At 34.6% G+C, this 12,123-nt stretch overlaps 1 protein-coding gene across 1 annotated transcript in view; it reads right to left on the bottom strand.

Moving 5' to 3' along the window:
• POLR2B (RNA polymerase II subunit B) overlaps positions 1 to 12,123 on the bottom strand; it is a 57,361-nt gene that overhangs the window by 3,903 nt on the left and 41,335 nt on the right. The window contains exons 17-23 of the mRNA XM_077136971.1: positions 7,466 to 7,562; positions 6,312 to 6,406; positions 5,000 to 5,250; positions 4,828 to 4,917; positions 4,463 to 4,570; positions 3,654 to 3,767; positions 3,050 to 3,210 (exon numbers count right to left, since the gene is read on the bottom strand). Coding sequence (XP_076993086.1) covers positions 3,050 to 3,210; positions 3,654 to 3,767; positions 4,463 to 4,570; positions 4,828 to 4,917; positions 5,000 to 5,250; positions 6,312 to 6,406; positions 7,466 to 7,562 — 916 coding nt within the window. The remainder of the gene's footprint in view (positions 1 to 3,049; positions 3,211 to 3,653; positions 3,768 to 4,462; positions 4,571 to 4,827; positions 4,918 to 4,999; positions 5,251 to 6,311; positions 6,407 to 7,465; positions 7,563 to 12,123) is intronic.

Raw genomic sequence — 12,123 nt, 5'->3', positions numbered from 1 at the left:
ATAATTTATAATAATAAATATTAAAAAAAAAATGGGCCTAAAAGTCACCCCCTAGTGAACCTCTTTTGTTGCTCAGATGTGGCCTCTCTCTCTAAGCCAACTCAGCAGGTAAACACACTGCCCTCCCCCACTACGTGGACATAACTCCCAGGGGTGTACATCTCCCTGGCAGTGTGGGACAGAAATCCTGGGATGAGCCAGAACCCAGCATTAAGGGATTGAGAAAACCTTCTTGAACAAAAGTGGGGAGAGAAATGAGACAAAATAAAGTTTCCATGGCTGAGAGATTTCAAACAGAGTTGAGAGTTTATCCTGGAGGTTATTCTTCTGCATTATATAGATATCCCTTTTAAGTTTGTGGTGTATCGGAGTGACTTCAGGAAGTACCTGAAACTGTAGAGCTGTGTTCAAGGAACCTTGTTTCTTGAAGATGATTATATAAGACCTTTTACAATGTGACTGTGTGATTGTGAAAACCTTGTGTCTGATGCTCCTTTTACTTAGGGTATGGACAGATGAGTAAAAATTATGGATAAAAAATAAACAAATGATAGGGGGCACAAAGGTTAAAATAAAGTGGGTAAATGGAAATACCAGTGGTCAACGAGAGGGAGGGGTAAGGGGTATGATATGTATGAGCTTTTTATTTCTTTTGCTGGAGTGATGCAAATGTTCAAAACAAACGATCATAGTGATGAATACAAACTATGTGATGATATTGTGAGCCACTGATTGTACACCATGTATGGAATGTTTGTATGTCAAGAATGTGTGTATGTTTGTATGTTAAGTTTTTACAATAAAAATATTTTAAAAATAAAACTAAACAAATAATAAGGGGACAAAGGTTAAAATAAATTAGGTAGATGGGAATACTAGCAGTCAGTGAGACAGAGGGGTAAGGGGTATGGTATGTATGAGCTTTTTCTTTATTTTTCTGGAGTGATGCAAATGTTCAAAACAATGATCATGGTGATGAATACACAACTGATCATGTTGATGAATACACAACTGTATGATGATATTGTGAGCCACTGACTGTACACCATGTATAACATGCTTGTAAGGGTTTTTTTTTACCAAATAAGCGTTTTTTGCTCACACATAAGTTAAAGTTTTAAATTATGAACTACCATCTATTTTCAACACCCTGCAATATTGACATTCCTTTGTTCGTCCTCATGCAAAAACATTTTTTAATTTGTACATTTAGTCACTATCATTGTACACTCCAGGCATTCCTAGATTATACCATCTCAGTCTTTATCATATATCTTTCCTCTTGACTTCATTTGTGCCCCCAGCCCTCCTCCCTCTACCATTCTCACATTCAACCTCATTCAGTGTTCTAACATTACTGTATTACAGTTAAGTAGTATTGTGCTACCCATTTCTGAATTTTTACAATCAATCCTGTTGCACAATCTGTATCCCTTCAGCTTCAATTCTCCAATATCTACTCTATTTCTATCTCCTGATGGTCTCTGTTCTTAACTGAAATTCTCCAAGTTCATTCACTAATGTTAGTTCATATCAGTGAGACCATACATTATTTGTCCTTTTGTTTCTGGCTAATCTCATTTAGTATAATGTCCTCAAGATTCATCCATGTTGTTACATACTTCATAACTTTATTCTGTCTTACAGCTGCATAATAGTCTATCATATGTATATAACACAGCTTGTCTAGCCACTCGTCTGTTGATGGACATTTGGGCTGATTCCATCTCTTGGCAATTGTAAATAATGCTGCTATAAACATTGGTGTGCAAATGTCCGTCTGTGTCCTTGCCCTCGTGTCCTCTGAGTAGATACCTAGCAATGGTATTGCCAGGTCATATGGCAATTCTATACTTAGATTCCTGAGGAATCACCAAGCTGCCTTCCACAGCGGTTGTACCATTTTACATTACCACCAACTCTGGATAAGTGTGCCTCTTTCTCCACATCCTCTCCAGCACTTGTTTTCTGTTTTATTAATAATGGGCATTCTAATGGGTGTGAGATGATATATCATTGTGGTTTTGATTTGCATTTCCCTAATGGCCAAGGAAGTTGAACTGAGCATCTTTTCATGTGCCTTTTGGCCATTTGTATTTATTTGTATTTCTTCTTCTGAGAAGTGTCTGTTCATGTCTTTTGCCCACTTTGTAATTGGGTTATTTGTCTTTTTGTTGTTAAGTTGAACAATCTCTTTACATATTCTGGATATTAGACCTTTATCTGATATATCATTTCAACTGTAGGTTAAGTTTTATCAATAAAAATATTTAAAAAAAAAAAAAGAATTCAACCATCTTCAAGTAAATCAGCTCATTAGAGATTCACTAAAATGCAAACCAATGTTATTCTCACTAAATATTTTTATGTAGAAAATATACTTATTTTCATTTAAAATGGTGCTATGTTATCCTGTAATGTTAACATGTTATTTAATAAATGTATTATTAATTTCTTAGTGTTATTTTTAATAAATATTTAAAATTTCTCAGTTTTAATTTCTAATTGATAAATATCAATAGATGTTAACACATAATGTTCTTTGAGGACTGTGATCAAAAAATTTGAGAACAACTCTTTATAAAGAACATATATACATACACACACACACACTCTGCTTAAAAATAATTTGGGGGGCGGTCCAACAGTGGCTCAGTGGCAGAATTCTTGCCTGCCATGCTGGAGACCCAGGTTCAATTCCCAGTGCCTGCCCATGTAAAAAAATTATAAATAAGCAAATAAAAATTAAAAAATAATCTGGGTAGAATGGAACGATCATATGTTAAGAATGTTTTTTTCTTTGTTCATATTCATTTTTTAATTTAAAAATAAAAAAATTTAAAGAAAAAAAATAATCTGGGGTTAGTAGGAGAGAAGATATGGATGAAACAATATTGGCCATGAGTTGATAATTGTTGAAAGGGGATGACAGGGACATGGGGGGTTTATTATGTTGATCTATACTTTCCATAATAAAAGTGAAAATGTGGAAAAACATTTTCCAAAATAGTGGTGATGGTGGTGGTGACTGATGCTGCAGCACTCTTACCGTGATCTACCCTCCATAGGCTGTCTGTTAAGAATCTGAATAGGTCCTCTAGCACGAGAATGAATCTTATCATCCACCATATGCTTCAAACGCTGGTAATAAGTGGGGCCAATAAAAATTTGTGATGTGATTTTTCGACCAGTGAACCCATTGTACAGGACCTGAAACAGACACAATATTTATTGTTTAATAAAATATTATACAAGTTCAAAGAATATATGTACATATTAGCTATAGTAATATTAGATAAAATAAATTCCTGAAATCAAAGAATATATGTACATGTACCATATGATTTCATTTATATACAAATTTTTAAAACTAATTTCAGAAGTGAAGATAATGGTTCCTTGTGGGGGAAGGCAGTGACTGGAAGATGGCACACATGAAGGCTTCTAGATCTAAAAGGGTTCTAGTAATTTTCTTTTCTTGATCTGGGTGCTAAGCACACAAGTGTGTTCACTTTGAAAATGCATCAAGTTGAAAATAAAACTTGTGCACATATTTCAAGCACGTTATGCTTCAAAAGACTTAATTTTTTTTTAACTACACACATACAAAAAGCAATATAAGCAACAAATTACTAATGTAAAAGCAAACATACCTCATTTCCTCTGAGATGATAGCCATAGTCAGATAAAAGATTAGAAATCTTCTGCACATTAACAGCATCATTAAATGGAGTGGCATCACCAATTTCACCCTTGTTAGCTGATACCTTTAAAAAACAAAATATTCTTTAAAATGCTTCTTCCTTCTCTCTTTCCTTAGCAATTACATATCAATAAAAATACACTCAAGGAAAAAAATTTGAACTTAAAATCCATGTTATGGAAACAGTCATATCCTAAGGTTAATTTTATTAATATCTTACACAAAATGTTTATAACAAACTAATTTACCTAAAAATAAAAACAACTTGGTAATAAGCTTTCAAAAATAGGAAACGATTCATCGGAAACACAAAAGAATGAAATTCCCAAATATTTCCTACAGCTCAAGTAAAATGGACATTTTAATACCCTAAAATTAAGCCATTCTTGTTTTAGGCTGTGGCCATTCTATCTTAACAATCCATCAGAATAGAGAACCTACACTGAAAAGATGTACACCTATAAAATAATTAAGCTCACACTGAGCTAACTACTAGTGAATTCACTCTTCATCTGCGGAAAAGAACCAGTCAAAAGGATGACTAGATATGTATGTTGGCTGAGGTTGGATGTAACACATTTTACAAACTTCTGATCTAGACATAACTTTGAAAATTAAAAAAACAAAAAAAAACCAGAAAAAAAGTCATAATCATAACCAATTATGAAAGCAGAAAAATAAATATCTTACTAGCCTTTCCAAAGTAGCCTGTTTCAATTTAGAACCAACCTATATATAATTCTAAAGAAAATCTCTTACCTTCCCTTGAAGACATTCAATCAAGTGACCAATAGTCATACGAGAAGGGATGGCATGGGGATTTATGATGATATCAGGGGTGATACCTTCACAAGTAAAAGGCATATCCTGTAAGATAATTTTAAAAAGAGACACTCAAATCTCTTACTTTTAGCTATAGACCAAAAAACTAGAACAGATTTCACCTGAACTTTTGTATATCCTAAATTGTACTCAACATGGTATGTTCATATACTTATTCAACTCTAAAATTGCAAAGTTAAGCCTTTATCACCATTGGGATCTTAAGTTAAAGCAAAACTGATCTAATAAAATGTTCAACAAAACTTTGGGCTAGGGTGAGGGAGATGAAAAAAAATACCTACCTCTTGTCTATACTGGATACCACAAGTTCCCTTTTGACCATGTCGACTAGCAAATTTGTCTCCAATCTGTGGAATTCTAACAGAGCGTACCTGAAGTCATACAAAAATCGATTAGCTGAGTCTTCATGGTTTTACATCTCCAAAATAGCTCCATCAACACAGCTATACTCACCCTTATTTTACAAAATTTATATCCTTCCTGGTTCAGAGTCACCATAACCTGATCCACAATACCCGTCTCACTAGTTCTGAGAAAAGTACTACAGTCTCTCTTGGTATAGCGTCTATTAGTGCTCTCCAATTCATCTTCATTTTCAGGCAAGGTGACTGTTTTGCCTATAATAACATCATCTCCTGATACACGAACCCCAGGAGCTATCAAACCATCATCATCCAGCTTGTCATAAATGGCATGCCTCATACCTACAAGGTAACAGACATGGAATTTTTTGAAATGGTATAAAAGTTGTCACATAATCCCCAACAAAGACTTAAAAACCACATATTTGATTCAGTCCAAGTCAGAGAGAAGTTCATAGGAAATCTATAACTTACGCCTTTATTCCAACTATTATATACCACTCATAGTATAAAGAAAAAAAGACACTGGATTGGGCACTGGAAAATAAAGTGTTTCCATGACAAACATTTACTGGGTGGCTTTGAATAAATAAATGTGTTACCATCTACTGACTGCTACATTATTATTATATTATTTCTTCCCACAGAAATTTTGAACTTCACTTTATATAATCTTAACTCCACTGTATATCAATTCATTACTATATAGAACCACCCACTGGAAAAGGAGTTACAGGAAAACAGCCTAAAGGAAATTTTAGCCTAAAGGAAATTACCCTACGGACACAAAACACACTTTACTTCATACAAGGCTATTAGATGTCAAAACTATAGCAGATACCCCACCTTCCAGGGTCATCCCCATCAATCCTACTGTATATGTAAGTACTGAAGTATCTGTGAAAATAAATAACTAGAAAATAAAAATAAAAATTTGAATTTACCAGTAGAAATAACAAATGCCAGCTATTCTTCCATTATTTATATTTAATTGTTTACAAATGCTGCACCTGAACAAATATTACAATCAAACTACATATATTAGCCAATCTGGGGAACAACAGAGTTCCCATGCAAATGTATAAATTTAGGGACATAACACAAGTGAGAATGGGATTGTGAGGTGCGTCCCATGAAATCACGTGGCCTATCTGATGTCTTAAATTATCTTTCACTATGCAGGACCTACCAGGAGAGAAAGTCTACAGAAAGTCCATTCCTAGCACAAATATTTTTAACTAAAATACATAATTTCTTAAAGATGAATTCTACGAATGACAAGAAAGTATATTTCTGTATGGGGGGGGGTGCATAGAGGCAATAATAAAATCCAGCAAAATTAACTAGGAAAGCCAGACTAAGTTAACTTTGAACTTCATAATTTAAATGTCAGTATCACTTACCCTGGCATGTTTCACGTGTAGGCTTCTCAAACACCTCTTCCTGGTCAAATCCTTTTTTAGACTCCTGTTCTTTGTAAGAACGATAGAAAACAGACCTAAAAATACATGGTTCTAAAGTTAATTTCTATTTACCTTTATAAAAGGGCTTAGGATTTAGTTTAAAAAAAAGTTAATTTCATTGATATGTGAAAAACATTTTAACTGTGAATCTGGGGCAAAGGATAACTGTATTAAGGGTGACGGTAAATCCTAAATGCTATCACATTGGCTACACATGTAGTATTTGACCTATAACCTTAACATAGCTGGAATAATATGTGGGAACAGAGAGAGACCTAAGGTCACTGCATCCAACACACTGTCCAATGCAATAATCTCTTCAATAGCAACCCTCAAAGATGGTCACCCAGAATCTATTTGAACATTCCCAGTGAGGAATTTTCAATATCAACCTATATCTAACTATTGGTCCTAGTCCTGTTCCCTGAAAATACAGAGGGGAAAAAAATCCATTCTCTCTTCTGAATTTCAGTTTTTTAACTAACCTTAATATGCCATGGATTTGAGATCAATTTGTCAATACCACACTCAAACTGAGGAATAATAGAAAAGAGAGTGAGAGTTTTATAATGTATAAAATTATAAAACATCATAATTTTAACATTAAATATTTATGATGGTTCTAAGATAATGGGTTTAATTTTATTTCTTCTTTAGAATTTTCTATATTACCTAAATGCAAGAACATATTTGCTTACAAAATATAAAAACAAGTAAAAAAAGACTCAAAATATCAGCATCTGACAATCCTGAGAGATTCAAGGGGCAGTGCCTTCAACTATTTGTGATCATTTCAGGACTTCTGCTTTCTGGAGTAGGACTGACTTTACTACCACACTGAACTGTGTACAGGCAGCCACATAAAGCAAGCATCACTTTGACACTCATGAAACTTCATGAATGCAAAAGACTTAATATTTTAACAGAAAAAAATTTCTCTGCACTCAGATAAAAATTTAATTCTAGCCTGACCTTCAAGACCACCAAAATGTTCTATATATGCAAATCAAACCTATGTTTAAAAAGCTTTTTGGATTTGAAAAATTGGCATTCCCACTGTATCCATGTTTTGACAAATTTTATAAAAAGCTGACCTGAAAAAACCTCGGTCTACAGCTGAACGATTCATAATAACAGAGTCTTCTTGATTGTATCCAGTATATGACGCAATGGCCACAATTGAATTGATACCTGCAGTGAATTTAAGAATATACATTAAAGCACCATCTAGGGGAAAAAAAAAAAGCTGGCCCTTTCTTTTATTTATTTTTCATCATCACACAGCTGTGTATTCATCACCATGATCATTTAGAACATCTGCAACAGAAAAAGAAATTAAAAGAAAAAAACTTCTCCCATAGCCCCTAAAAAAAATTGGAAACACACTATAAAATCATACATTCCAATATAAGAAATGATTATCAACTGTGAATGGGATTTCAGTTAACATAATTCACATATATCATATGTAAATCATCAGATATTCCAAGAGTTAAAACATACTCAACTCTACAAAGGAGAAGGCCGGGTTTAATGAATAAATATGATTGCTGAATCATCACACTGATATTTCTTTTAGTCTCCAGTACCTTAGAGCAGCTAGAAATAAAAACCTAAAATTGTGGGGAGGGGAATATATATATAGTGTATATATACATATACACTACTGTACAGCCAAAGTTAACAGAGTATCTTTAGGAGATTGAAAGACTTTTGGGCTGTCTGAATTTTTCTTTATGTGTAGAGTGAAAAAGCAACAGCAATTATAACAAGTCCAGAGGAGCCCACCTGAGATGGTAGTCAGTGCAGAACATTCACACATAACTACCCACCCTGCTGGTCTGGGTCTGGAACACTAAAATCATACTTCCTCAAGCCTCTGACTCCCTATAACTCGCAACCCAGGATAGGAATACAGGTGGAGGAAGAGATACCTACAAAGCGCTGGTCCTCCTCCCTGAAAACTACAATTTCTTTTAAAAGCCCTGGCTGTTTTGCCACACAAACTATTCTCCTGGCTATTTTTAACACCAAGGTTAATTCTAAGGTGACGCTAAGATAAATGATTCCAGATTTGGGTAATAAGGTCTACACTGTACATCACAAATTACTTACTATCAAGAAGACAAGTTCAAATAAGCAAACAAGTTTTATCCAGTTTCAAGATGAGCTTTTTGTTTGTTTTTCACGTATTAGGTAATAACATTAAAAAAGTAAATTCATCATCTCCAAGAAGATATAACAATCATAAATGTTTATGCCCCCAATCAAGGAGCTCCAAAGTACATGAGACAGACATTGGCAAAACTGAAGGGAGCAACAGATGCTTCAACAATAATAGTAGGAGACTTCCAGACATCACTCTCCTCCATAGACAGAAAACCCAGACAGAAGATCAACAAGGAAATAGAGAAGCTAAATACCTTCATAAATGAATTAGACCTAACAGACATATATAGGTCACTGCACCCCAAAGCACAAGTTTATACATTCTTCTTTAGTGTTCATGGAACATTCTCCAGGATAGATCATATGCTGGGGCAAAGAATGGTCTTTATAAATTTAAAAATATTGAAATTATTCAAAGCACTTTCTCTGATCACAATGGGACGAAGCTGGATCTCAATAACCACCAAAGAATGAGAACATTCACAAATATATGGAGATTAAATAACACACTCTTAAACAACCACTGGGTCAATGAAGAAATTGCTAGAGAAATCAGCAGCTATATGGAGATGAATGAAAATGAAAATACAACTTATCAGAACTTATGGGATGTGGCTAAGGCTATGCTGAGATGGAAATTTATTACCTTAAATGCCTATATTAAAAAAATAAGAAAGAGCAAAAATCGAGGACTTAACAGCAAACCTGGAGGAACTTGAGAAAGAATAGCAAACTAACCCCAAAGTAAATAGGAGAAGAGAAATAACAAAAATTAAAGCAGAAATGAATGAATTGGAGAACAGAAGAACAACAGAAAGAATCAATAAAACCAAAAGCTGGTTCTTGGAGAAAATCAGTAAAATTGATGGGCCTCTAGAAAGACCGACAAAGAATAAAAGAGAGAGGATGCAAATAAACAAAATCAGAAATGAGAAGGGGTGCGTTGCCACAGACCCTGAAGAAATAAAAGAACTCAGAAGAAGATACTATGAACCATACGTCAACAATCTAGACAACTTAGATGAAATGGACAATTCCTGGAGACACACAAACAAGCTACAGTGACTCAGGAAGAAATAGAAGATCTGAATAAACAATCATAAAGCGATTCAATCAGTCGTCAAAAATCTTCCTACAAAGAAAAGCACAGGGCCAGATGGCTTCACAGGGGAATTTTATCAAACATTCCAGAAAGAACTAACACCAATCCTGCTCAAACTTTTCCAAAAAATTGAGGAAAAAGGAACTCTACCTAACTCATTTTATGATGCTAATATCATTTTAATACCAAAATCAGGTAAAGATGCTACATGAAAGGAAAACTACAGGCCATTCTCCTTAATGAACATAGATGCAAAAATTCTCAATAAAATATAAGCAAATCAAATTCAACAACACATTAAAAGAATTATACACTATGACCATGTGGGGTTTATATCAGGAATGATGATGATTCATCACAAGAAAATCAATTAATGTAATTCAGCACATTAACAAGTCAAAAAGGAAAAATTACATGATCATCTCGAGTGATGCTGAAAAAGCATTCAACAAAATTCAGCATTCTTTTCCAATAAAAACACTCCAAAAGACAGGAATCCAAGGTAACTACGCCAACATGATAAAGGGAATATATGAAAAACCGACAGCCAGCATCATAATCAAAGGAGAGAGACTGAAAGCCTTCCCCCTAAGATCAGGTAAAGGACAAGGAATGCCCACTGTCACCACTATTATTCAACATTGTGCTAGAAGTTCTAGCTAGAGCAATCAGACAGGACAAAGAACTAAAAGGCATCCAAATTGGAAAGGAAGAAGTAAAACTCTCATTATTTGCAGATGATATGATACTTTACTTGGAAGATCCTGAGAAATCTACAGCAAAGTCACTTGAGCTAATAAACAAATTCAGCAAGGTGGCGGGATATAAAATTAAGGTGCAGATATCAGTAATATTTCTATACACAAGCAATGACCTACCTGAGGAGTCAGTAAAGGAAAAAATTCCATTCAAAATGGCAACTAAAAGAATCAAATACTTAGGAATGAACTTGTCTACAGACGTAAAGGACTCGTACACAGAAACTAAGTAATATTGCTAAAAGAAATCAAAGGAGATTTAAATAGGTGGAAAGACATTCCCTGCTCATGGATAGGAAGGCTAAATAGAGGTAAGATGTCAATTCTCCCCAAATTGATATATGGATTCAACACACTACCAATCAAAATTCCAACAACATACTTTGAAGATTTGGAAAAGCTAACTACCAAATTCATCTGGAAGGGAAAGAGACCCTAAATAGCTAAAAGCATCCTAAAAAAAGAAGAAGTGGGAGGATTAAAACTTCCTAACTTTAAAACCTATTATAAAGCCAGAGTGGTGAAAACAGCATGGTACTGGCACAAAGACAGAAGCATTGACCAATGGAATTGAACTGAGAGTGCAGAAATAGACCACCAAATCTATGGTCAACTGATTTTTGACAAGGCCCCCAAATCCTCTGGACTGGAACAAAACAGTCTCTTCAATAACTGGGCATGGAAAAACTGGATATCAATAGCCAATAGAATGAAAGAGGACCCGTACCTTACACCCTACACAAAAATTAACTCAAAGTGAATGAAACACCTAAATATAAGAACTAGCACCATAAAGCCCCTAGAAGAAAATGTAGGGAAACACTTTCAAGACTTAGTAATTGGAGGTAGCTTCTTAAACTTTACACCCAAAGCACAAGCAACAAAAGGAAAAATAGATAAATGGGAACTCCTCAAAATCAAATGCTTCTGAACCTCAAAAGTCTTTGCCAACAAGGTGAAGAGGCAGCCAACTCATACGGAGAAAATATTTGGAAATCGCATATCAGACAAAAGTTTGATTTTCTGTACATACAAAGAAATCATACAACTCAACAACAAAAGAACAAACAATCCAAATATAAAATGGGCTAAAGATATGAATAGGTATTTTTCTGAAGAGCAAATACAGATGGCTCAAAAGCACATGAAGAGATGCTCATTTTCACCGGCTATAAGGGAAATGCAGATCAAGACTACAATGAACTACCACCTTTCACCTGTAAGAATGGCTATTAAACAATAAGGAAACTATAAATGTTGGCGAGGATGTGGAGAATCTGGGACACTTAAGCACTGCTGGTAGAAATGCACAATAGTGCAGACACTACGGAAGACTGTTTGGCAGTTCCTTAGGAAACTGAATCTCGAGTTGCCCTATGACCAACAATAGCACTACTTGGTATATACACAGAAGAGCTAAAATCAACGATACAGACAGACATCTGCACATAGATGTTCATAGCCACATTATTCACAATCGCCAAAAGATGGAAACAAATCAAATGCCCATCAACAGATGAGTGAATCAACAAAATGTGGTATATACATATGATGAAATTTTATGCAGCAGTAAGACAAAATGACGTTCTGAAGCACATGACAAGATGGATGAGCCCAGAGGACATAATGCTGAGTGAATTTAGCCAGACACAAAAGGACAGATACTGTATGATTTCACATTTATGACCAGCATAAAGGATGCCTGATGAATGCAGGTGGTTGA

The sequence above is a fragment of the Tamandua tetradactyla genome, chromosome 19 (genome assembly GCF_023851605.1).
Source record: "Tamandua tetradactyla isolate mTamTet1 chromosome 19, mTamTet1.pri, whole genome shotgun sequence".
Classification (NCBI taxonomy): domain Eukaryota; kingdom Metazoa; phylum Chordata; class Mammalia; order Pilosa; family Myrmecophagidae; genus Tamandua; species Tamandua tetradactyla.
The sequence above is the reverse complement of the archived record's forward strand: the minus strand, read 5'-3'. Positions and strand labels throughout refer to the sequence as shown.